Source organism: Hordeum vulgare, chromosome 4H, assembly GCF_904849725.1.
Source record: "Hordeum vulgare subsp. vulgare chromosome 4H, MorexV3_pseudomolecules_assembly, whole genome shotgun sequence".
In the NCBI taxonomy this organism is placed as follows: domain Eukaryota; kingdom Viridiplantae; phylum Streptophyta; class Magnoliopsida; order Poales; family Poaceae; genus Hordeum; species Hordeum vulgare.
In genome coordinates, this window is record NC_058521.1 from 9,326,323 (window position 1) to 9,351,998 (window position 25,676).

General features: G+C 45.0%; 2 protein-coding genes across 3 annotated transcripts; one reads left to right on the forward strand and one right to left on the reverse strand.

The window, feature by feature from the left end:
* The first annotated feature begins 10,886 nt into the window (after nucleotides 1-10,886).
* Nucleotides 10,887-14,137, forward strand: LOC123447148 (GDSL esterase/lipase At5g03810). The gene is made up of 5 exons (XM_045123726.1): nucleotides 10,887-11,424; nucleotides 11,532-11,668; nucleotides 11,757-11,990; nucleotides 13,259-13,523; nucleotides 13,633-14,137. Exons 1-5 carry the CDS (start codon nucleotides 11,151-11,153, stop codon nucleotides 13,824-13,826), a joined length of 1,104 nt encoding a protein of 367 aa, XP_044979661.1. The 5' UTR covers nucleotides 10,887-11,150; the 3' UTR covers nucleotides 13,827-14,137.
* Nucleotides 14,138-14,321: 184 nt separating this feature from the next.
* On the reverse strand, nucleotides 14,322-24,515 carry LOC123447147 (E3 ubiquitin-protein ligase UPL7). 2 transcript variants are annotated; one of them, XM_045123724.1, is made up of 14 exons: nucleotides 24,371-24,505; nucleotides 24,167-24,289; nucleotides 22,270-22,510; nucleotides 20,303-20,883; nucleotides 18,749-19,729; nucleotides 18,327-18,658; nucleotides 17,758-18,036; nucleotides 17,414-17,666; nucleotides 16,596-16,766; nucleotides 16,414-16,506; nucleotides 15,636-15,743; nucleotides 15,079-15,195; nucleotides 14,884-14,973; nucleotides 14,322-14,717 (listed from the first exon to the last, which is right to left on the reverse strand). In XM_045123724.1, the coding sequence occupies exons 1-14, from the start codon at nucleotides 24,437-24,439 to the stop codon at nucleotides 14,634-14,636; spliced, it is 3,522 nt and encodes a 1,173-aa protein (XP_044979659.1). In that variant the 5' UTR covers nucleotides 24,440-24,505; the 3' UTR covers nucleotides 14,322-14,633. The 2 variants fall into 2 exon arrangements, with proteins under 2 accessions (XP_044979659.1, XP_044979660.1); XM_045123725.1 differs by lacking the exons at nucleotides 14,322-14,717; nucleotides 14,884-14,973; nucleotides 15,079-15,195; nucleotides 15,636-15,743; nucleotides 16,414-16,506 and having other exon boundaries at nucleotides 16,629-16,766; nucleotides 17,406-17,666; nucleotides 24,371-24,515.
* Nucleotides 24,516-25,676: the final 1,161 nt, after the last annotated feature.

Below are 25,676 nucleotides of genomic sequence, written 5' to 3' on the forward strand. Positions count from 1 at the left end.
AAAGTTTGTGCTGAGACTTTGGGAAACTGGTCTTCATATCACCATACTCCTCGTCGATCAAGGCAAATGCCATATGAGCCATCGAAGTCCTGACATGTCGAAGCCTGAATACCGTTTGGAGATCAATGAGGCAACCAGTTGGTATCTCAATACCGAAGCTGTACCTCATCTTCAGCTTGTCGTTCCTTATGTCAACGGTAGCAAAAGTGATGTCGCTGCGAAGGAAGTCCATGAGTTCTGGACAATGCTTGTCACTACTGCAACAGAAACAAATTAAAATGGAACAAATGTTACATACTGCTGCAATAAGGAAACATGTTTCACTACAACTAAAGAGAAAATTATCTTTAGGATTCAAATAGAACATATGCAATGGAACCTAGAGAGATCACTATAGCTATCCAATGGAACCTAGAGAGATCACTAGCTATATGCAATTTTCATGACTATGACATATCATATTGCTATCCAATGGAACCTAGAGAGATCACTAGCTATATGCAATTTTCATAACCTGGGGTCAAAGAACACCGCATAAAATTGTATCACTACAACTATGATTTCAATGGAACATATTGAACCAATCAGATTTTTCAGATTGTGGAACACTATTCCAATCAGATTGTGTTCCCTTCAACTAATCAAAATTGTTTCACTACAACTATTTGAAGCAAACCAACTATGATTTCAATGGAACATATTAAACACTAGTTGATTCTGATACGATTTTTCAGATTATGGAACACTATTCCAATCAGATTGTGTTCCCCTTCAACTAATCAAAATTGTTTCACTACAACTATTTGAACGGAACCAACTATGACTCCAATGGAACATATTAAACACTAGTTGATTCTAATACGATTTTTCAGATTATGGAACACTATTCCAATTAGATTGTGTTCCCCTTCAACTAATCAAAATTGTTTCACTACAACTATTTGAAGGGAACCAACTATGATTGAAACAAATAAACTTACAATGTCATTATCTTGGATCAAAGAAAGCCTCAAAACTTACCTCGCCCATTGGAAGATCAAGACATGGTGTGCGAAGCATAGTTGGATGACGGCAACACCGCGTTGATCGGCCGTGTACTCCAGATCAAGCCCCAAGAACTTCTCATGATCCATTGCGGTGTCAAGCCATCGTTCCTTCAACTGTTCAAGAAAAAACGGCACCTCCCTGCTCTCGTTCGTGTACACGACATCGAACATGGTCGTGCCATGTGCGAGCACCTTTTCAAAGCGAGTTGGCATGGTGGAAGAAGAGAAGGGAAGAAGAGAGGAGAAGAACAGAGAGGGAGAGCGAGAGAGAAGAAGAAACAGAGAAATGGCGACTCTGCTTCGGTTCGTGCTTTTCATCGCCCGAAACGACGCGAGATGCAAACCGTTTGGGCCTTTAGTCCCGGGTTGAGCCACCAACCGGGACTAAAGAGGTATACCAACGGTTGCCACCACTACGGCAGGCCACGTGTTAGGCCTTTAGTCCCGGGTTGAGCCACCAACCGAGACTAAAGGGGGATACGAACGGTTGCCACCACCACTGCCCACCGTGTAGCCCTTTAGTCCCGATTTGGGACACGAACCGGGACTAAAGGCTCCTTACGGGCCGGGACTAAAGCCTCGAGGGAGGCATTGAGAATTGGGGCGACGTGGTCGGGCCTTTAGTCCCGACCCAGAGGCAGGCCGGGACTAAAGGGTCCCGGGCAAAGGCCCGTTTTCCACTAGTGATTTCATCGCGTCTTGTGGCCTCGTCCCGTGAGACCGAATCTTTAAGGACATAAACTTCTGCAAACATAGGAGTGATATGATTACGGATTGACCTTTTTAGATAAATACATGATTTTTGAAGATAATAGTATGTTGTATTTACCATCCACTTCTCCGACATCAAGTAGGTCCGATGTTTAACGTCATAGCTATCATTCAAAAGCCACATCATCCTACATATTACAAAAAAAATCAAATATCTTCTTATATATTTTCATCTACTCATATAGGAATAGTTATCTACTCATCTACATATTACAAAAAAAATACAACTAACTCCTCATATAGGAATAATCATCTACTCATCTACATACAGGAATATGAATAGTCATCTACTCATCCTACTCATATAGGAATAGTCATCTACTCATCTACATATAGGAATAGTCATATACTCATCTACATATTACAAAAAAAATACAACTAACTTCAAAAGCCACACCATCTTCTCATATAGGAATAGTCATCTACGAATCGTACATACTCATCTACTCATCTAGGATTCATAAAATACAACTAACTCCTCATATGTATTTCAAATCCAAGCAAAACATGGCTCTCATCCAAACTAATACAAATCTTAAAAAATTGCAATATTATTTGGATAGAAAGATGGCAAACAGAAGAGATTACCTCCTAGACCAATTTGGGGGATAAATCCACGGAAGAAGACAACAGATCTGAAGGCTTTGTAAGAGAAGATTGAGAGGAGGAGATGAGGCACGTGCCGCCACGCTCTGTGGGGGAAGAAAACGAGTTGGGTGAGGGTGGGGGAGGGTCGGCCTGCGGCTGCATAAGTGAGGGCGTGGCGTGTTAGGAAATAAACCGTGGCGGTGCACCTGGCGCGTCGGGCTCGTGTGTGGGCGCGCGCCGGGCACGTCGGGTGCATCGGGTACACGGTGTAGGTGTGCGTGTGTAGGTGTGTGTGGTGCACTGGGGTGCCCGGGTGCGCGCGCACCGTACGCAGGGATGTAGGAGGAGGCCGTTGGCGAGAGGGCGCGGTGATCGCGGGAGCATCCACGGCGTCGTGCGTGGACTGGGCGCGGCAGAGCGCGTCCTGGGCGAGCGAGGCGGGCGGATCACCGTGAGCGAGTGGAGGCGTGGGTTCCTGCCCAGTGCGCTGGCTCGGGTATAAAGCCGCGGAGGGCATCGTTGTAATGGCAGCGGTGTATCAAGTTCGTGCTCGAGGGAATCAAACAGGAGGCGTTCGTGCGCCGGAAACCCTAGGTCTACCCCGTCTACCCCCCCCCCCCTTCTTCTTCCTTCTGATCGCCGGCTCGAGTAGCAGAGGAGGGCGAGCAGGCAGGCGAGCGCGTGCGGGCTAGGTTAGACTCCAACACGGTGCCTAAGCGCTCGGCGCCACACTGCCGCAAGTGCAACGTCTAAGGCTTAGACGTCACATTGCTGGGGGGTTCGGTGGGGTCGGACGTCAGCATGGACGGGGGTGTGGCGCCTACGGCTTAGGTGTCACACAGAGGTCAGCTCAGCGAAAAAATTTCAAACACAGTCCAGTTTGTGAATTTTTTTACCTCAGGGGTCAGATTTGTAGATTTTGCCTTTCGGCTGTAGTTTGTTTTAGCATCTTTTTCCTTTTGAGACGGCGTGTAATCTTTGTTTATTCTTTGCTTGGTTTGTTGTACTGAACCTTATGTGTTTTACGCTGGCCTTGTTGACTTTATTCATTTATAAAAGCTAGGTTCTCATTGCGCCTTTTAAGTTTTATCTAAAAGTAAGTGTTCTTGATCTTTCCTTCAAGTTCTTGTGTTGATTCCTTTTGTGTATGCATATGATATCAAGCTGAAAATCCCCAACGCCTCCTCTTTAATATGTGGTTGTATTAGATAAAGAGTGATTGAAGACTATGTTTGGAGGATACAGATCGGAGTTCGGTTTGTATTATTCTCATTTCAAATTCTTATAAATTACTTCTGGTAATGTTTCGGGTACAGAAACATCCATTTGCATTGTTACCACGGAGCCTCTGTGGTTCGCGAAACACAAGAATATGATATCATGCCATCTTCGGTGCTACATGATCGCATGGATTTTGATCGAGCATAGGAATCTTCACATGAGGTTGGAGTGAATGAAGTTTCCCTTTGAGATCTAGTACAAATGAAAATCATTATGATTGAATCGCTACGAACCAAATAACATGCATATAGGAAAAATAACTAAGGGTTAAGTCTTGTTTGATTCAAAGGATTTGCGAAGAAATTTTGGAGGATTGAAAGCTCTAGGATTTTTTCTTACTAGTACTACCGGTAGTAATATGTTGTACTCATGATATTAGGTAATTAGACGGTGTGAAAGAGCGTGATCACACATATAGAGACACGCACGCAATCTTCGTTGACACTATACTGCTTAAGAAAACTCGTTGGTTTTCACCTGCGCCTCTCCAAACGGTAGTCGGTAGCAACGTAATATATAAAAATACCAAATGTTTTTGTTTCAAACTGAATCCGTTTGACCGCATGAGGTCGTCAAACACAAATCAAGCAGCTCAGCTTGGAGGCATATATGCAGCAAGTGGAAAGTACGCGTATTACGACATCTTTCACATGCATGGTTGGTTACAATTTAGTGTTCCGATACACGGTGAAAATTGAATGGCCAAGAATGTAACGTACAAAAATGAATGGAATATGCTAGCTGCTGGCCCATGCTTGTCATTTATATGCAGTAGTGGTAGAATCGTCTCATCCAGGAGACAGAGTGGCGCGTAGACAAGTCAATAGCAATGGTTTTGGAAAAGATGCTCACAACAACCCTCTCCTCCTTTTTGTTAGACAATGTATTGTTACGTATACACACGGTAGTTGTATAAACCATGTGTATCACGTCATAGGTGTGCGTGAAGTCAGGTTGAGTTGAGGATATGTGTTAGGATCAATCTCCTTGTGTTTAAATTACAATCTAGATTGATCCTAACCTCTTGTTTAATCTTCTTGGTCAAGTGCCCTATAACAACACGCACGCGTCCCTGCATCGAACATACGCTTCAACCATCGATTATCACATGGTATCGAGCCTCCCTCTTCCATCTATGTACAACCCCTCCTCCTCCACTGCCGCCGCCGCCATGACTTCTTCTCCCTCTCTTGCTGCCCTCGGCCATACCATCACCGAGAAGCTCTCCCGAGACAATTTTCTGGTGTGGAAAGCTCAAGTTCTTCCCCACATCAGGGCTACCGGTTTGATGGGATACCTTGATGGTACGTCCATGGCGCCCCCTACCGTCCTGCAAACAGAAACGATGGTCTCCGAGAAGAAGGAGCTGGTCTCCACTTCAAATCCTGCGTACACCATCTGGTACACACAAGATCAGCAAGTTCTCACCTTCCTACTAGCCTCTCTTTCTCGAGAGGTGCTGCTGCAAGTCCACGACATCACCTCCTCCGCCGGTGTCTGGCACATGATTCTCCAACTCTTTGCGTCCCAATCTCGTGGGTGTGTCATGCAACTTCGTGGGCAGCTCTCTACTACCCGCAAGGGTGACCTCTCTACTGCTGCTTACTACACGAAGATGAAGGGCTTCTCCGACGAGCTTGCGGCGGTAGGGAAGCCCGTCGATGAAGATGAGGTGGTCTCTCATCTGTTGCATGGATTGGATTCAGATTACAATTCTTTTGTATCTGCTATCTCCACCCGTGCGGCAGCAGACAACCCCATCGGACTTGGCGAGCTATTCTCTCTGCTGCTTTCTGCCAAGGCCCGGCTCGAGGCGCAACAGAGCAGCCTCTCCCACTCCCTCAACCTGGCGTCCAAAGGCGGCGGTCGCGGCTCCTTTCCTCGACCTGCTGCTGGGGGTGATTCCCACTTCGGTTTTGGTGGAGGTGCACCTCATCCAGGAAACAACTTCGGTGGGGGGCGCCTCCTCCAGGAAACGGCGCTACCTCACATCCTGCTGGTCCCCTTGTCTGTCAAATCTGCAAACTTGATGGGCATGGGGCGTGGTCCTGCAAGAAGCGCTTCGACAAGACCTACAACAACAATCCCAAGCGCCGTGACAAATCTACAAACACGGCGGCGGCCTCCTATGGTGTCGATACTAACTGGTATCTTGACACCGGCGCGACTGATCACGTGACTGGTGAATTGGAGAAACTCACTGTACGTGATTGCTACACTGGACCGGAGCAAATCCACAATGCTAGTGGTCAAGGTATGGAAATTACACATGTTGGTCATGCACTTCTTCCTACTCCTCATGAATCTCTCAGACTAAACAACATATTGCATGTCCCTACCGCATCCAAAAGTCTTCTTTTGGGTCACCAACTCACTAAAGATAATCATGCCTATCTTGTTGTTTACCCGGAGTTTTTTTCTGTACACGATCAGGAAACGGGGAGAACAATTCTTCACGGTCCAAGTAGACGTGGGCTATACCCTATTGCTGGCCAACCGGCTGCGTCTGGACGTCAAATTCTTGGTGCCATCAAGCCATCTACTTCTAGGTGGCATAGGCGCCTAGGTCATCCATCCCTCCCGGTGGTTCAATAAATTCTTCGTAAACATAGCCTTCCAGTGTCAAATAAAACAAATCATCATCTTGTCTGTGTTGCATGTCAAATGGCCAAGAGCCACCAATTACCTTATTCTCGTTCAACTAGTGTGTCTCATGCTTCTTTAGAGCTTATTTTTTCTGATGTATGGGGCCCTGGGCCTCTTTCAGTTGGTAGACAAAAGTATTATGTCAGCTTTATTGATGATTTCAGCAAGTTCAGTTGGATTTATCTCATTAAAAATAAATCTGATGTGTTCCAAAAAAATTATGTCTTCCAAGCACTAGTTGAGCGTTTGTTTGATCGAAAAATAATTGCCATGCAAACTGATTGGGGTGGCGAGTATCAAAAGCTAAATCAATTTTTTGAAAGCATTGGTATTACCCATCATGTTTCATGCCCTTATGCTCATCAACAAAACGGGTCTGCTGAACGTAAGCACCGTCATATTGTTGAAGTTGGTCTCTCCCTTTTAGCACATGCATCCATGCCTCTCAAATTTTGGGATGAGGCCTTCCTCACTGTCGTCTACCTTATCAACCGTGTTCCTAGCCGAGTTATCAACAATCAAACTCCCCTTGAACGTCTCTTTGACATGCCACCAGAATATTCCTCCCTTCAAATTTTTGGATGTGCGGTATGGCCAAATTTACGTCCCTTCAACAAACATAAGTTGCAATATCGCTTCAAACAATGTGTCTTCATTGGCTATAGCACTCTTCACAAAGGCTACAAATGCCTTGATGTGTCCACCGGGCATGTCTATGTCTCTCGTGATGTCATATTTGATGAACATATATTTCCCTTTGCGGCCTTACATCCTAATGCAGGTGCCCAACTTCGTGAGGAGCTCCTTCTACTTCCTCCACTTCTCCTTAATCCTTCACCTCTTAATTCCCAGGAGGAAGTGCGTATTAATAATGTGTCAATTTCTGATAACCTTGGATCTAATTCTGTTGAAAGTGTGCAGGAATCTGATGGCAATAGTGTAGCAAACGGTTATGATTTTATGCATGCAGAAAATCTGGCAGAAACAGCAACCGCAAAGGTTCCGGTAGACGCTGAAACCGGGGTTGATCTGCATGTCAGTCCCGTCTCGGGATCTTTGGCTGGGCCTGGCTCTCCTGCCAGCCGCGCCTCGGGATTGCCTGGCGCGAGTTCCCCCCTCGTGAAGTCTGTGCCCCAATCACCGCGTGCCAAGTCACCCGACCGCACCACATGGGTGGGCCCCGGCTCTCTACACGGTGCACGTCTCGGCGCCGATCCACGTGGCTCCTCCTCGGGTCTGGCGCGGTCCCTTGCCGACTCCTCTCGACCGGGCCAGGCGCTGTCTCCTGTCGATAATCGTGACAGCGGGTCGCCCTCGCCCCGACCGACTGATTCACAGGCGGATTTCTCCCCTGACGCCTCCACCGAGGGCCTACCTGACCACGTGGCGATATCTGATTCGCTATCGTCGCCTGTTGCGGCACCTTCTACATCCGGCGTCTCCTCCGACTCTCCTGCGGCACTTCGGCTTCATCAGCAACTGTTACCACCTCCACCACCGCCTCCTCCTACCCGTGCTCATACACGATCATGCAGTGTTGTTATGAAACCAAAAGAATTTACTGATGGCTACATTCGTTGGGGATCATTTTGTGCTACAGGTGAACCACAGAATTTGAAAGCAGCTCTTGCTCATCACGAGTGGAAGGCAGCAATGGATGAGGAGTATCTTGCACTCATGGACAACAACACTTGGCACTTGGTTCCATCTCGCCCAGGTACAAATATAATTGACTGCAAGTGGGTCTATAAAGTTAAACGCAAATCTGATGGCAGTATTGATCGTTATAAAGCACGCTTAGTGGAAAAAGGTTTTAAGCAACGCTATGATATTGATTATGAGGATACTTTCAGCCCTGTTGTCAAAGTTGCTACCATCAGGTTGATTCTTTCTGTATCTGTTTCTAGAAATTGGTGCATGCAACAGTTGGACGTTAAGAACGCGTTTTTGAATGGTGTTCTCAAAGAGGACGTCTTCATGAGACAACCTCCTGGGTATATTGATCCACGGTTTCCGCATTTGGTTTGTAAACTTGATAAAGCATTATATGGTCTAAAACACGCACCTCGTGCATGGTACTCTCGGTTGTCCTTCAAACTGCAAAGCCTTGGGTTTTTACCATCCAAGAGTGATACTTCTTTCTTCTTTTACTCTCGGCATGGAGTTACTATTTTTATGCTCATCTATGTTGATGATATTATTGTTACCAGTTCATCCGTTCAAGCAGTTGACCCTCTTCTCACGGATCTTCGCATGGACTTTGCTCTCAAAGACCTTGGTCCTTTGCATTATTTTCTTGGTATTGAGGTAACTCCTGCTGATGATGGTATTGTTTTATCACAAGGAAAATATCTGCTAGATCTCATTCATCGTGTTAATATGACTGGTTGCAAGCCTGCTAGTACACCCTTGTCTACCTCCGACAAGTTATCACTGTTTGAGGTACACCTCTTGGCAGTGAGGATTCTACTAAATATAGAAGTATTGTCGGTGCCCTGCAATATCTGACCTTGACTCGCCCTGATATTTGTTTCTCAGTCAACAAGGTTTACCAGTTTTTACATGCTCCTACTTCTGTTCATTGGACTACAGTAAAGCGCATCCTTCAATATCTACAAGGAACTTTAACTCATGGTCTGCGCATTTTTAAGTATGTCTCCATGTTGGTCGGTCCTTTCTCTCATGCAGATTGGGCTGGTTGTCCTGATGACAGGAAGTCCACAGGGGGTTTTGCTGTGTTTGTTGGAAGTAATTTGGTTTCTTGGACTGCACGCAAACAACCCACTGTTTCTCGTTCAAGCACTGAGGCTGAATATAAAGCTCTTGCTAATGCCACTGTTGAGGTAATTTGGGTGCAAAACCTTTTGACATAATTGGGTATATCTCATCCTCGGTCTGTTTCACTTTGGTGTGACAATTTGGGTGCCACCTACTTGTCTGCCAATCCTGTTTTTCATGCCAGGACAAAGCACATTGAAATTGATTATCATTTTGTGTGTGAACGTGTTGCTCAAAATTTGCTCAATATACGGTTTATTCCTACTGGTGATCAAGTGGCAGATGGGTTTACTAAGCCTCTCACTATTCGGCAATTGAAGGTTTTTCGTCGCAATCTCAACTTAGGCAAGTTGTGATTGAGGGGGAGTGTTAGACAATGTATTGTTACGTATACACACGGTAGTTGTATAAACCGTGTGTATCACGTCATAGGTCTGCGTGGGGTCAGGTTGAGTTGAGGATATGTGTTAAGATCAATCTCCTTGTGTTTAAACTGTAATCTAGATTGATCCTAACCTCCTATTGTAATCTCCTTGGCCAAGTGTCCTATATCAACACGCACATGTCCCTGCATCGAGCATACGCTTCAACCATCGATTATCACACTTTTACCACAGGGTTCCTCCGGTTCTAAATATAGTCCTTATAGAGATTCAGATATGAATCAAATACGAAACAAAATGAGTAAATCTACACCCTAAATTAAGTTTATATACATATATATATTTTATATTAAAAAAATTAAAAAGGCTTATATTTAAAAAATGGAGAGGGAGAGGCTTAGTAAACCCATCCGGCCGTTTTTAAAACGGAGAGGGAGAGGCTTAGTAACGGAGAGGTGTTACACGCGGATCAACCGACTGATTTCCCAAGAAATCATTCGGGTCCCCAGCCGTTAGATGCATTCCACACAGACGTTGGATCGGTTCAACGCGAGCAACGACCGTTCGTCGTGGTGAAGCTCCATTGCTGTGCGAGTGGAGCTTCATTGTAGCTCGGGTGCTGCTTCACAGATCTTAGCGCCTCTGGTGAAGCTCCATTGCAGCCGTCGGTGAAGCTTCATTGCAGTGCGACACTGACGCGGGGGTGCTCCAACGCAGCACCGGCGACCCATCGCAGCTCCGGCGATGCTTTATTGGAGCGCGAACTCCTACACGGCAGCGCTCCAATGCAGCACAGGCGGCCCATCGCAACTCCAGCGATGCTTCATTGGAGTTGGAGCGCAACAATGGTGGCGCATCGAATGACGACGGATGTGGTGAGGTCGGGGGAGCCCCTACCGCTCCTGCCGCCGCCGCAATTCAGCACTTCCGACAGCGCGGCTTCCCCCAACCCCGTCGGCGACGCGCTGGACGGCCGCCCCATCGGATCAACCGGTTCCCCATCTAGGAAGAAACGAGTGGGGGAGTGGGTGAGGGAGGAAGGAACGAGGAAGACAGATCCGGGTGTGGAGAGGATAAGGCTGGGATGTGGATTGCGGGCCTTGTGCAGGGCACGTGTCGTCAGGAGAGAGCGGCTTACCGGAGAGATCAGCCGGTTTATTTTAAGTGTTTTCCTTTAAATTTTTATAAATCATCAAAAAAGGATCAAAGAGCCCTAGAGTAGAATCTATTTGCGGGAGAGATCAGCCGGTTTATTTTAATATCACTGAATGTTTTCACCCCGATCCCCCCCCCCCCCCCCCCCCAACCAACACACACACACACACACACACACACACACACACACACACACACACACACCCCCCCCCCTATACCCTCAGGCGCACAGGCAGCAGTAACTCGGTCTTGAATACCGCAGATCCTTCCACGGCGTTAGGGTACGCGTCCCTCTCTCGCCCTCCGCCTCTTTAGAACCACCCTCACCCACACTCACGCTCGCACCCACACCACCGGCCGCGTCAACCGAAAGCAGCAGAAGAGCACCCCACGCTCCATCTACATCTACTACCCGGCGCCTGGCCGGTTCTCTCCTCCGAAACCACGCGCCTACACCAGTGCCGGTGCCGGTCGAAGCGCGCGCGTACGTGAAACATCAAACATGCACCGTCAGATGGCGGCCGCCGCGGCGGCATGGGCGCCGCCGCTGCTGCTGGTGCTGGTGCTGCTCTCGGCGGCGGCGCCGCGGCTGTGCGCGGGGCAGGCGCTGGTGCCGGGCGTGATGATCTTCGGAGACTCGGTGGTGGACGCCGGCAACAACAACCGGCTGGCCACGCTGGTGCGCGCCGACTTCCCTCCCTACGGCCGCGACTTCCCGGCCACACACGCCCCCACCGGCCGCTTCTGCAACGGCAAGCTCGCCACCGACTACACCGGTACCCTACCACCTCGGTCCTTTCAGTTCTCAGTTGTGCTTGCCACCTTGGATGATTCAATAATGGACCATTAATCTGCATGACAAAATTAATGGCGTGTTCCGCAGTGGAGAGCCTTGGCCTGAGCTCGTACCCGCCGGCGTACCTGAGCGAGGAGGCGCAGAGCGACAACAAGACCCTCCTCCACGGCGCCAACTTCGCCTCCGGCGCCGCCGGCTACCTCGACGCCACCGCCGCGCTCTACGTAAGTCGTCACGAACTCATAAATAAAACATGTAAAAATTTATGAATGCACACGGACACACGGTGACATGATGCATGGATGGATGCAGGGCGCGATCTCGCTGGGGCGGCAGCTGGACTACTTCAAGGAGTACCAGTCCAAGGTGGCGGCGGTGGCCGGCGAGAAGCGCGCGGCGGCGCTGACGTCCGGGTCCATCTACTTGGTGAGCGCCGGGACGAGCGACTACGTGCAGAACTACTACGTCAACGCCATGCTCGCCGCCGCCTACACCCCCGACCAGTTCGCCGACGCGCTCATGCAGCCATTCACGGCCTTCGTCGAGGTAACTAATCAATCACCAGCCACTAAGCAAAAGTGGCGTTCATTCCCGGCAAATAAATAATTGATGTTCATGAATCTAGCTCTTGGTGGATGAATCGAAAAAATGGTCACTTTAATCGTCACAGTTGCTGGCACGAAGTTGTTCGACTGTTCTAGGCAAAGTTGGTTTATTTCCTAGCTAGCTACTTCATTAGGGGGGGGGGGGGGGGTGTAAATTAATTTTGGATTTCAGACCATTTTCAAAGCAACATAGACTTTCCTCTTAACAAAATAGTGCTTGTTTGCTACTAGTGCTCTCCTAAAATTGAGTTGATATAGTACGTGCTGAGGTTAGTGCATAGTGAGACTTATCGTACGTTCAAATTAGCCAGCTAGCTAGTTTTTTCATGACTATGAAAGGTGGGAGATGATGATAGTTCCTTGTACTACACATTGTACAGTGAGAGTTATGGTGAAACTTGAATCTTGGGCAGACATGCAATTGAATAACCTGCAGTAGAGTGTGTAAATGGGCTGAAGGTCACAGTGCAGTGCTATGGATAGAAGGGCGCCGGCCTATGGCGTCTTGTAAGATAGTAGGACCGCAGGGATTGAATGGCCTCAGTATTTACTCTGCTGCTCAACCAACATGGGTGGTTTGTTTGTGACGAACAGTGTGAATGTGAAATACTCCTACCTCATCGGTAGATACAGATTTCAGCGATCAGAAATTTAGGCGGCCCCAACTATCACTACCACTGCCACAGGCGGTAACTATTGCGTTGCCCCTATATATGCTGGTCATGTCCTGGCCACTAGGCATGTGCAGCATCATCAATTCCTCTTCCTCACCAATCCTCGTAAATGCATCTGCGCCATGAACACATGTATGTATATATGTCCATGGATTAATTCACATCCACGCCAAGGAGAAAAACCAGCAACATTTCCCAGCCTCCTTTACTAGCACGCACATGCATGGCCCTGCCATGGCGACCGTTCTCGCCTCCACGGTCAATGCATGCCCGCCATTACTTTTCAGCAGCGCACCGAGCATGCATCCATGGCGGACCGGCCGGCCCTGCTCTGCATGAGGACGCTGACACGGTTGGTTGCTGGGTGCAAGATCGTAGTAAATGCAATCCATTATCCATCCATGAGCAGAAACAAAGAGGCTATACCTGGATCACTTCGTACGTACGTAGTACTACTACTACCAGTACTGTACTAGTATGATGTGTGACGAGTGATTGACTGATTGGCATCCATGAACTGAACGGTTGCACGCAGAGGCTGTACGGGCTGGGCGCACGGCGGATCGGGGTGACGTCGCTGCCGCCCATGGGGTGCCTCCCGGCGTCCGTCACCCTCTTCGGCGGCGGCGGCGGCGGCGGCGGAGGCTGCGTGGAGCGTCTCAACAACGACTCCCTGGCCTTCAACGCCAAGCTGCAGGCCGCGTCGGACGCGGCCAAGAAGCGGCACTCGGACCTCAAGCTCGTCGTCTTGGACATCTACAACCCGCTCCTCAACCTCGTCGCCGACCCCATGACCGCCGGTACGTACGGCTCTCTCTCAGTTCAATTCAATCGATAGCTATTGTGTGCCTCTGCATGACGAATCTTTGGCGTAAACGGATGGTGAACTGATGAACTCATGCATGGCAGGGTTCTTCGAGTCTCGGCGTGCGTGCTGCGGGACGGGCACGATCGAGACGTCGGTGCTGTGCCACCAGGGCGCGCCGGGGACGTGCGCCAACGCCACGGGATACGTCTTCTGGGACGGCTTCCACCCCACCGACGCCGCCAACAAGGTGCTCGCCGACGCGCTGCTCCTCCAGGGACTCCAGCTCATCTCCTAGCTCCATCCTTTATTTTCTTCCTCATCGCCGGACGGACCAATGGTGGCTCATGCCATGACTCACACTGCATCAACCGTCCGTCTTGTGCATGTCGTTGTATCTGTCCACTGTCTGTCCCTTTACCTCGATCCTAGCTTTTCTTGCTTGTGATCTCTACTACTAGTACTAGATCATCTATCATGCTGTTTTGTTTGCTTTCAACTACTATTAGGCAATGCTGTTTCCTTGCTCTCTGTGATGTGAATCAGTGAATGTGATCCGTGATGTAATATATAACGGCGCTGAAACTAGGCTTTCGCTGATTTTAGTTATCCGCGTGGCATTTATCAATAAAAATGTTTGAAACAAGGCATCGAGAAACACAAGATATGTTCAAAGATGGCACACGGCATAACAAGGGACATGAACTGAGCCGCTTTCAATGCATGCACACTGCCCGGCCCAGTTATCACTTGCTGTGGGAGAAACCTTCCGGCAGTTAAAAGCAGTAACAAATTCAAAAAAGAAAGTCCGTCGATTTAAAGTCTCCAGAAATTTACATACCGTCTTGCGCCGTGCTTATTTTATATACAGCTTGTAGTTCAAAATCAGCCACAAAAGTAGACAAAACCGTAACGGACAAACGCTAAAATAGGCAGGGGTCAATGGGTGGGTTCATGACGATCCACCCGAACCAAATCAGTGATCAAGCACAATACATTTTACGCCAAAGATATTCAGGTTTCTGATACAATTTCGCTGCGCCTCTCTCTCCATCTATTCACACTCAGCACAACATGCATGCATAGCGGACATACCTCTACGAGACTACGATAGTTCAAACCCGGTGTTCGAGCTGATCGCGTACACCAGCTTGCTCCTCAGCGTGCTCGACCGCTTGTACGTCGGAAGCTGCAGCGATTTTCCAAAGAAACAACGGAAAATTATATGCCGTGGTGCTCAATGCTCGATGTGGAGAAAGTTAGGATGGCGAACAAGGTCGACTTCGACATATTATTATGAAAAAAAGCAGCAGGGCGGCGCAAAGGCGACAGGGATATCGTACAACGGGTTGTACCTTGAGCGTATTGTAGCATGTCGAAGCGGATGGGAGGCGGTCCACGTCTTGACCTCCGATTGAAGCCCAGAGTGTCACATCGCATGGGACCTAGGCAAACAACAAGGACACATGCGACTTTTGAAGATACCAAGCAAGCTTCTAGGAGAGAAAGGGAAGGAAAAAAAAAGGCTTTCTCGGTGTGCTTGATCGAACCTTGTGAATTGTGAAACCTGGCTGCAAGTACTTGAATCCGAGCAACGGGGCTCGCGAGCAGCTCGTCACAAACTTCAGTAGCAGGCAGCGCTCTGTCGGCTTAAACCCTTTGATAACCTGCATATTCCAGTGCTTGACACGCTGTTACGACCGTTTCAATTCAGCATGGTAAGATGTTATATTTGCATTGCAGTTGGTCGGCAAAACAGGTATTTATTTAGCTAGACCAGATGGTTGTGTGTTTTGCATGCCAACGTGGTGGCAGCAAAACATGCCCATCATATATTCACCGCAGTTACCATTTTGTTAGCACAAAAGAAAAGAGTACACGAGCTAATAGCATGGACGTGTGGTATGACAGCAATAACATAGGGTACTACCAAACTATACATCAGAGAAATATTTCCTGCAAACGCCTGTCTACTTTTTCTTATATTTTATATTTTCCAGTTTGATAAGGGGTTGGGGATTAGTGTCACGTGGTAAGTAACTTCCTTACTAACTACCTTTATATTGGTAAGCTATTTACATGGCCAGAATGAGATAACTTCACATACCTCCCAAAAGAGTTTAACAGTTCGACTTGACTCGGTATAACCACCAGTGTACTTGGTGTTGTTCCGCAGATCATCAACATCAAAATCCTGAGATCCACCTGAAAGTAACTGTTGTATGTGGCAATCATACATTAGCACTGTAAACAGGATCGTAAAAATGCAAACTACCAAACTGCAATTGCTATGGCAGATAGCAGGAATAGAAGCTTGCAAATATATTTTAAGAACCGAGGTGTATTTGTGTACATGCAATTAAGAGCTCTACAAAAAAGAAAGTAGACTTATAGCTGTTTTTCCTTGTAAAGTTCACATCTGATCAGATTTTGCTGCAAAGGTTGGCAGTTACAAATACTCTAACCGTCTAACATGTTTTTATACTATATAAATATTCAAGAATCGCATAAGTGTACTATCTTAGTAAGGGGTGTGTGTATATTCAAATTTTCCCTACATGCCAACTATATAGTACTTTAAGGGCTTATCATCTATCACTACATTAATAATAGTTTGGGCCTTGGCCCAAAAATAGTCTTCTCCGACTCAACTTAAAGTGCTATTTTGATTTCTACTATTTAAATCAATAATTTTGATTTATAATTGTAACATAATATAGCAAACTCAATAATTTTGATCTTAAATGTTGATATTTGCATCCAAGTTTATAATCTCAGAATTTAATATTTATTATTCCGGTTTAAGGAATTTTAAATCCGCTTAGAGGATCATCCATAAAGGCCAATTCAGATTCAGTAGTATCAACAAAGAATGAGGGAGTTACCTGGTTAAATTCATTTGCATTAAACAAGCTCAACCAAGATGGTGAGATGAGATCACTGAGTCCTTTGTAGAATGCATTTGAAAACGGAAGTATCTGCAGAGTTTATGATTTTATCAGAAGATTGCTTACTGATACAGAATAAAAGCTTCTAAATCATTACAAATATGAGCAGAGTGACAAACCTGGTGGTTAAGCTTGTAGTCTGCCATCGCATGAACGTAGTGCAATTTATTTTCATTTGTAACAGAGATATTTTTGCCACCCGGTCTCAGTTCATGAACTATTCTTTTCCCGCCTAACTCTTCAGTCAGAGTAAAATCCAAACAAAGTTCTTCGACGTCCCCGTCATAGTACTGTTTGACGGAAAACCCAGTATAGAATTGTTGTCAAAATGTGTCCATCAGATTTTACTCAGAAAGATACCTCACTAAATGCCATATTTAGTCTATATCTGTAGGGAGATCTACCATTGTCGTACGAGTTAATACAGAATTATTAACCAAAAATCAACAACAAATTTTGCTGAGGCTTAATAGACAAGGAAATATTTGCCAAAGTTATATGATGAATCATTGAATTGTAATAAATGCATGATATCGACCAGGGATCAGAAAACAGACGAAAAATGTTCATAATATTTGGTGCTCCCTGAGAATCCCAGATCACTCCTATTCGAAAATCAAAATTTAACTTTGTCCAGTTTGACCGGTTTGCAAATTTGAATCCAAAATAATCTTTGCGGTTCTCAAGCTGTCGCCACAGTTGTCGAGAACCAGGATCGACCGTGGAGCAGTTTCTAATCCTTAAATAGCTTTCAAATCCCTTGTATTGACTGCTAGAGGTTCCAGTAACTACCTATCTTGAACATACTAAATGGTTAGACACTTCAAGATTGGAACAGCATGCTAAGAATTTATTTTCGAAATACCCATAAAGGATAAAGCTCACAACATTAAACTTCATCAGCGTTTTAAAGGACCATAATAAAATACCAGAACACCTTGAGTTGCATTAGACTTCTGTAAAGTTCAGAATCAAGTGTTGATAATTCATCCAAAAAACTCCAGCGCCCTAGAAGTTTTTGCACAAATACTTGTGAAAAACAGTAATCCAAGAGGATCCCCTCATAGAGTGCTTTGCCGACAACTCGGCCAAGAAATTCAATCATATCAATGCCATTGTCCAAAAGCTTAGCAGAACTGCTTGGAATTATGCTACTATCAGATGTTGATGTTTGTGTAAACAGTCCATATCTGTTCAAAGAAGAAGAAAAAAGATACTATCAAAGCTTCTGCATTGGAGAAAGAAAAGATTAAAGGGCTTGTAATTTCCCAGAAGGCGTACTCTGGACTGAAGGCGGCCTTGGACAGATCAGTTAAGAACTCCTTTGATAGACCACCATAGTCTAAACCAGCTTCAGGGAGGCCACATTCACTGACAAACGACACGTGAATGCAAGATTTCAGCTTAGATCTAAGACAATTCAACTGCCTATATCCATCTTCAACGATATGACCTCGACGAATGACTATCTCGATGGATCCTGGACCTGGCCCAGAGACTTCACCATTAGCTCTTCTTGATGCTTTGTCTAACTCGATAAATTCTCTAAACATCTGCACTCTGAGTAAAATACATCAAATGATGTTAAGAATAATTAGTATCGGATAAAATTGCTACAATATTAAAAAAATATGCCCTGCGTGTAAAAATAAATTTGATGTAGCCACTCATCGAGCAATCCCATAAAATACACTAACATATACTCCCTCTGTAAACTAATATAAGACCTTATATTAATTTACAGAGGAAGTACTTCGTTTTAAGGTTCAGCCATGTGCAGCATTGCATTCAGTTGTATACTCCAATACAAGCATAATAGGGCTAATGAATAAACCTAGACAGTTAAATACCTCTCCTCAAACGGATATACATGTGGTACTGTGGTAAGTACAGAGCTGCGTGTAGGAATTCCTGAAGTGGTTCCAACTAAACTAGCAAAGGCTGCCTCATGGGCTCTGGCAGCAGCTGCAATTGGAATTCTGCCAGTTCTGGCGGGTGACAACCACAGGGAATTCGGACAGAACCTATGTCTGCTGTCCCTTTCATAGAGTAGATTAAGACATCTCACAGTCACGTCAATAAGAGGCTTGTTGCCGCTTCCACTATTCTGAAGGAAAGAGTTGTACACAAACGTATTGAGTGCTGATGCAATCTTCCGTTGTTGCTCTAGAGTGAAAGGAATCTGTGGAAACAGAGAAGGACAAGCACATCATCAATACATTTAGTGGAGAGAAATAGACAGAAAGATGGAGTGTGGATGAGGCAATATTACCTGTTTCTCATAAAACTCAATATCATCTAGCACAAGTAATAGATGTCCATATATTGCACAGAACAGATGCAACATGTGCATTACATCCTTCGTGATACCTTCAGATCCTTGCCTCATAGTCTCAATATCCCATAAAATTAATGCATCATCATTAGAACTCTCAGAAGTCAAACTGTCGCTCAAATTGGTGTCATCTGCATCAGTTGATTTTCCTGTAATCTTATGGAGCACATTTGCCCACTTTTTTGGTGCGTCCTTGGCATTCCGTCTTTGCCTTGTGGAGGATATTTGCTCACCTGAACTACTTCCAGCCAATTGTTTTTCATGCTCAGGTTCCTGTGATTTGTGGCCAGTTTGGCCAAAAATTGATATTTCTAACGTTCCCCACAGATCAACAAGAAATCCCGGGGTGAATGAGAGCATGTTGAGAATAGGCAATGGACCAATAGATGGGTTCAGGGAAGAGAAAATTCTGAGCATGTAATAGTAAAAGCATATAATATCTGTTAACTTTAGGCTCCGACATTTAACCTGCCTTTGGTCTAGGTCATGGTTGGTTTCCCTCTCGTACGGAACATCCTCCTTTGCCAATATCAATAGCTTTCTGAGGTGCCACTGCTGGTAAATTGGCTTTAGAAGGTCCATAAACAATGTTCTTATGCGGAAGCTATCATTGGTGTCAACTTCTTCGGTAATTGATGTATTATTGGTGGCCCTATCATCAATGCAATGAAGCATTCCCTTGCTTTCTTCAAAACATTTCAATAAGTTTTGGGAAATACAGTTAATAGCATGAACATATAGGCAACAATCTAGCCCTTGAATGAAGCAACCCGAATTGGATAAATCATCATGCTCAGTGGCTAGAGTTATAAGATTTCCAAGTGCCCAACCACAGTAGGGAATGGTACTGTTATCAACATAAGAAACCTCTGCCAGCTCCAGTTTACTTATCTCTTCAAATATTTTATCCTTCGAGATCTGCTACCACCTGCCATGGCTTGATCAGTTCGACATTTAAATTCCAATATCTAAAGAAACCACATCAAATAAACCGTGAACTTTTTTGTAACCCTAGAAGGATGAACGTGTCAGGACACTACAATTCTGCACTTACAATGGAATCAACTTTTTTAATCAAGATGACAGAGTGATGAGTTGTCACTATATAGAAATACTAGGCCTAAGGACTTGCAGATGGGTAGAACATGGTAATGGGATAATATCTTTCACAAATTTGCAACTGGTTCACTTAACATTAACCACTGGCATGATAAATTGAAATTTAATAGCTGGTGTCATAAGAATTATACAGCAGTACACAGACCACCAACAGAGTATATAACTAAAAAATAAGAATAAAACAATTACCACTTGAAAAATATTAGCAGATCAACTATAACATACAGGTTTCAAGTTGCAACCTATCATGTCAGAAACACAGGAATTTATTAGTTCAATGTCTGACTCCTTGGAGAGCAAAAGCTTCTATACAAAATCAATGCAACAGCATACCAAATGCCTATGTCCATATCAAAATTTGAAGACCCTTACCAGTAAAATGCTGAGAGACGGTTGCAGTACGGATATGTGTTTTAGAGCAGGTAAGAGAAGAGGCGGCAGACGTTTGCAAATATACGGAATTGAGAGTATAAGTGTGAAGTATTCCTTTGCAGAACCAGTTAGATCAACACCCATGTCTGCTCTTGTAGAGTTGAAAGGGCGCAATGCAAGAGTGACTGCACTAGCAGTAACCAGGAGCTGGTCATCTGGTGCAATAGCAGAATCTATCTTCCCTGGGGTAACATGGGGATCAAAACATTTTATATATCTCCTCACACAGCTATATGTACCACTCTGTCTTGTGCCAATAAATTCAATCAAAGCCTCCACAGAGGCATCAGCAGCTCTAGTATTCTCACTTGTTAAGTTTTTCCATGTTTTGCAATCAGTTAATGAGATGGCCAACCGCATGGTAAGAGTAGTAATTTCAACCATGTTTACATCCTTACAACAATGATCACACCTGGCAAGGATGCAAGAGCACAGCGAAATCAGCTTCTTTGCCTGATAGAGCCAAATAGACCTCTCTTCTGGAAAACCCACAGCAAAGGAACAGAAGTTTTTGCTTTGATCTACATAGAAAAGATACATGTCAGTTGAAAAGGAAAGTGCATCTTCTAAAGGTACGTGCCCAATTTGTGTGTGTTTTGCAGCAAGCCTGAATCTAGTCCAGTTCAATTTTTATATGCTCGGCCTAATTTACCATATTGCACTTTTACATGATGCTGACATCATCACATTCTGCACTAACATGTAATAATTTTGCTTTATCTTCAAATATGCATGCCGGCGAGCTTCTAGCAGTAGTCAGCTGAGCGCCAACAGCCAGCAGACCAGCCGTCAGTTGAGAAACATTGGCCTCCCCTCGATTTCTAGTTTCCGACTGACCATGCCAGAGGAATCCGAGTCGGATACAGTCAATCTTATTGAAAATCGATGAATTTAGTACCATGGCCAGGAGGATATGCTCTGGCATGGTACTGAGAACGTGTCAGACCAGCACAAGCTTTACCCCTTTTCGACATCCTGCCCGCCAGGTAGTAAACTTCCTTTCGATCCAATCAACCAGCGCTTGGAGAGTGGGTGATGGAATTTACCGAACTGACAGCGGCAGCCCTAGATATGGGATGGGGAAATTGGTTATGGGGCAGGACAGACCGTCACCAATGGCATAATCGCCGCAGGCTGGTATTGGGTCGGCGCAGTGGAGCACATCAAAAAATACACGAAGCAGCTCATGTATCGTGCCATGATCCTGAGCATCTGGGTGCCAGAAGATGACAATGTCATCGGCAAAGAGGGAAACGCTGAAGGTGATATGATGGTTGGTGAGGCACTGCAGGAACTCGTCTTTGACAACCCGCTGAATCAAAGTGTTCAGGACGTCATGGAAATCACGAAGAGCATCAGCGACAAAGGGTCGCCTTGACGGGGTACCAAATAACAATCATGAATAATTTTGAATATGAATACAATGGTATCAATTTTGCGAAACATAGCCCACATGTAATTAATTAAATTATTGGCCAAAGCATGAATTTGGGTAGGTTAAAATACACCTCGCATATATAAACATAGGGAGTAGTTTATTTCTCTTAAATTTAAAATTAATTTATTCTAATTAGGACATGACCAAACAGGGATAAAAAATTCTATGTACTACTCCCTCCGTTCCTAAATATAAGTCTTTCTAGAGATTTTACTAGTAGACTACATATGGATGTATATAGACATATTTTAGAGTGTAGATTCACTCATTTTGCTTCGTATGTAGACTCTTAATGAAATCTCTTAAAAGACTTATATTTAGGAACGGAGGGAGTATATTTATATAATCCTCAAAATTAGAAAAGGAAAAGACTCAAAGAGGAATATCCGAATATGTTCCTAAAATGTTCAAGCTTACCACACATACCAGAATCGCTGAAAGCAGAAGTTTGATTAGTAAAAAGGCATACCCGTTGAGTTTATGCTATACAAGATGATTTTGAAGCATCTTGAGATAGACTTTACAGTCTTAGTCTGTTGCCCCTTGTACCAGTTTGACGGTTGAGTAATGAAGAAAAGAAATGGCCTAAGCATTTTGCTCGATATCCATTGATTTGTCAGGTTGATGTCAGGCTGGTTTATTAACACTTCCCACTCTTCATGAAGTTGTTCTGTAACCTTTCTGATAAGATGGTACTTTCTCCATACTCGCTGGCAGAAGTAAAACAGTAACAGGGAAATCCATTATATGAGTATACAACACAAAATCATTGAAGCAAAGCACAACACATATGTAGCTCATGTCCATGAACACTTTGAAAGGGCTGTCAGCATCTATTTTGACTGCATTGGGAATTATACATTATAAGTTTTTTCTGCATGGTTGGCAAAAAAACACATGAAAGAATTTACAAATTTATAGGTGCTTAACGGTATGATTATAAGGATAAACGATAAAATAATCTACTGACAGATCACCAAAGGCGTGCTTCGTTATATTTATTAAATATTCCATTTTGTTAGGGCCTCCAGATCCATCAACTTACTAGAAAATTCAGAAGGTGTTAACATCAAATACCTTCCAGTGATGTCTATATAGAGGGATATTAAACAAAAAATCAGAAGGTGTTAACGCCACAAGTACCGATCCAGTTGCCCATAAAGCGAAGTTAGCAGATTCATAGCCATGACGTTCAGTTCTATTGCCCTCACGTATCTATCAAGAACTTCCTGACTTCCCTGAGTCTACTATAAAGCTGTAGATCCCACTTCCGTCTGTTATTCAGCCCTCACCAGAAAAGTTGCACCAACAACTTCATGCTCTGTCAGTGTCAGCCAAAAAGATCGGCCACAAAAATGAAAAGGCTAACAATACCAATGTTTGACATTATCACTGGTCTTTGCCTCGTGTTAGTCACGAACATCACGTTCTGCTAGCCGTGTGAGCATTATCGCTCAAGCTAAGCACGAGTTCACCATTCACAGTAGAACCATTGAAGCTTCTCTCTTATGTATAATAATTATGTCATTGACTATGGTACCGATGATAAAAAATAGGATGAACAAATTGTGAATCCCTTTTTTTTTAAATCGTCATCTGAGATTTATTATGACACTGTGAATTGCTAGTGCTCTTGCTTGAAACCTATTATTAGTTTCTGAGTAGTTGAGTAGGATCTCACGATCGAACACTTTGAGAATCACAGTGAATCAAACACATTACGGCTATGCAAGAACCAAAAACCAGCGAGTCGTTACGCTTCAATAGTTTATATCCAACATGGGGGTAGGTTGCGGCGTAATTGAAACTACGGCTTTAGGATTCCTGCATCGCTTCTGGGCTTCATTCTTACTTCAAAGTAGAAAACCCCACCGATCTCAAGTTTCTTCGTTAGGACGCTGGTGCGCAAGCCTGAATCCAAGTCCTAGGTTAGGCACCGGCAACACCAAAACCTACTTGCGTCCAGGTCAGGATTGTTACTACGTTCAATGTGCGTCTAAATTTTTGTTAGAATTCAGGATTCGCGAACCGCTAGCCAGAACCAGAATTACAACAGCATTCCAGAAATCTCCCTAGGTGATTCAGGCCAGGCCAGGCCAACCAAATCGGTGTCCCCAAACTCTTCAGGTCAATTGTTTCTGCCAGGCAGACGAGGCGTAGCCCAGATCCACCAAAGCATACAGCAAAATAAACTGAGCAGACAGCCCATGGTCATGAGCAGCGATCAGATTTCGGGATTTCAGATAGAATTAGGCGCGCGGGTGGGGTGGGCTGGTGGGTGGTGGTCGGGCACAGCGGCACGCAACAGGCGTGGGAGGCTGAGGAGGGGGGGGGGGGGGGGGCGCGGGTGCGGCGACGGCGGGTACCTGGATGGTGAGGGCGGCGGCAGCGGCGCGGCGGAGGTGGCTGCGGAGCTGGCGCTCCTCGGAGACCTTCTGCAGCAGCGCGTCGCGGGTGATCTCCCTGGCGCTGGACCCCCTCAGCGACACCTGCGGGGAAACTGTTTAAGTCGGGGAGGGAATGGGCGGGGGAGGGCGAGCGGGGAGGGGAGGGGAGGTGGGGGTGGGTACCTGGCGATGGCCGGAGGGCGGGACCGACATCGCCGGCGGCGAGGAGGTGGAGGGAGGCTGCTTCTGCATCCGTGGCGCGTGAGCCGAGAGAGAGAGAGAGATGGACGCGTCCGTCCGCGAGCGGGCTGTCGTCACTAGGCCGTAGATGATCGGGGGAGAAGACGGTCTGAGCAGGAAATTGCATAATCCCTCTCAAAACAAAATTGAATAACTATTTTACTTTTCATAACGTCAGATTTTTAGGCATGGCAAAACGCACTTTATTATGGTATAAATTATACTCCCTCTGTTTCTAAATATAAGTCTTTTAAAAAAATTAATTTAAAAATTATATACGGATGTATATAGACATACATTACAATGTATATTCACTCATTTTGCCTTTAATATAGTCTCTTTGTGGAATTTCTAGAAAAAACTTATATTTAGTAACGAATGGAGTATGTATTGTCGTGTCAATGGCAATTTTCATTAACAAGTATATGGTCAACCCTTCCCCGAAAAAAAAAGAGTATGGCCAACCCTCGCCGTGTTCATGTTCTTTGTCAGGAATTGTCATCCTCGCCGAAACAATTTTTTCAATATCGCGACAACATGATTTGTCATAAAAAATACTCCTATTTAATTTTACATGCTTAAAAATCTGATATCTGATTTTTACAATTTGTCAAGCGTGTCGAATCGTGATTGTCGAATCAGAGCCCCTTTTTCTGTCTGTCTTTTGCTTGATTTGATTGCATCTGCTCATAACGGCACAGGCTTCTTATGTGTGCTCATTTTATAGAATTTTTTTGTATTGTTTACTTGATCCTTTTCAAGATTTCAATGAGGATTTCTTTTCGTCCTGGTCAAAAAGCTAGTGCCGTTTCTTGCTGCATTTTGGAAGTATTTGGGCAAGATTGGTTCAGATGGTGTAGTTCTTGGTTAATCCAATTGCTAAAAAATGTTACACCCTAATTCAAATGGGTGGCCTTTCCAGGGGTTTATTTAAGTGGTGTACGGCATATTCATAACAAATGACTTTTGGATTTAAAACATGCTATTATATGATACTCCCTCCGTCCGGAAATACTTGTTCTAAAAATATATGTATCTAGACTTATTTTAGTTATAGATACATTCATTTTGTATATTTCTAGGACAAGTATTTCCGGACGGAGGGAGAATTTATTTGTTATTATTGGTGTTTGATGTTTTTCTCAATAAACTTTGGCCAAACTCAACATGGTTTGACTTTTAAAAATAATGCATAAACTACATTACGGAGTGGACAGAATGGTATATTTTATACTGATTTCTCATAATA

What these genes read in the sequence shown, in the direction of transcription:
- LOC123447148 (XM_045123726.1), top strand. Translation starts at nt 11,151, where the DNA reads ATGCACCGTCAGATGGCGGCCGCCGCGGCGGCATGGGCGCCGCCGCTG. An exon ending in GCTCGCCACCGACTACACCG is followed by an intron (nt 11,425 to 11,531) that starts GTACCCTACCAC and finishes CGTGTTCCGCAG; the next exon opens with TGGAGAGCCTTGGCCTGAGC. An exon ending in CGCCGACCCCATGACCGCCG is followed by an intron (nt 13,524 to 13,632) that starts GTACGTACGGCT and finishes CATGCATGGCAG; the next exon opens with GGTTCTTCGAGTCTCGGCGT.
- LOC123447147 (XM_045123724.1), bottom strand. Translation starts at nt 24,439, where the DNA reads ATGCAGAAGCAGCCTCCCTCCACCTCCTCGCCGCCGGCGATGTCGGTC. An exon ending in GTATAGCATAAACTCAACGG is followed by an intron (nt 20,884 to 22,269) that starts GTATGCCTTTTT and finishes TTTTCTATGTAG; the next exon opens with ATCAAAGCAAAAACTTCTGT. An exon ending in CTGTTAAACTCTTTTGGGAG is followed by an intron (nt 15,196 to 15,635) that starts GTATGTGAAGTT and finishes TGGAATATGCAG; the next exon opens with GTTATCAAAGGGTTTAAGCC.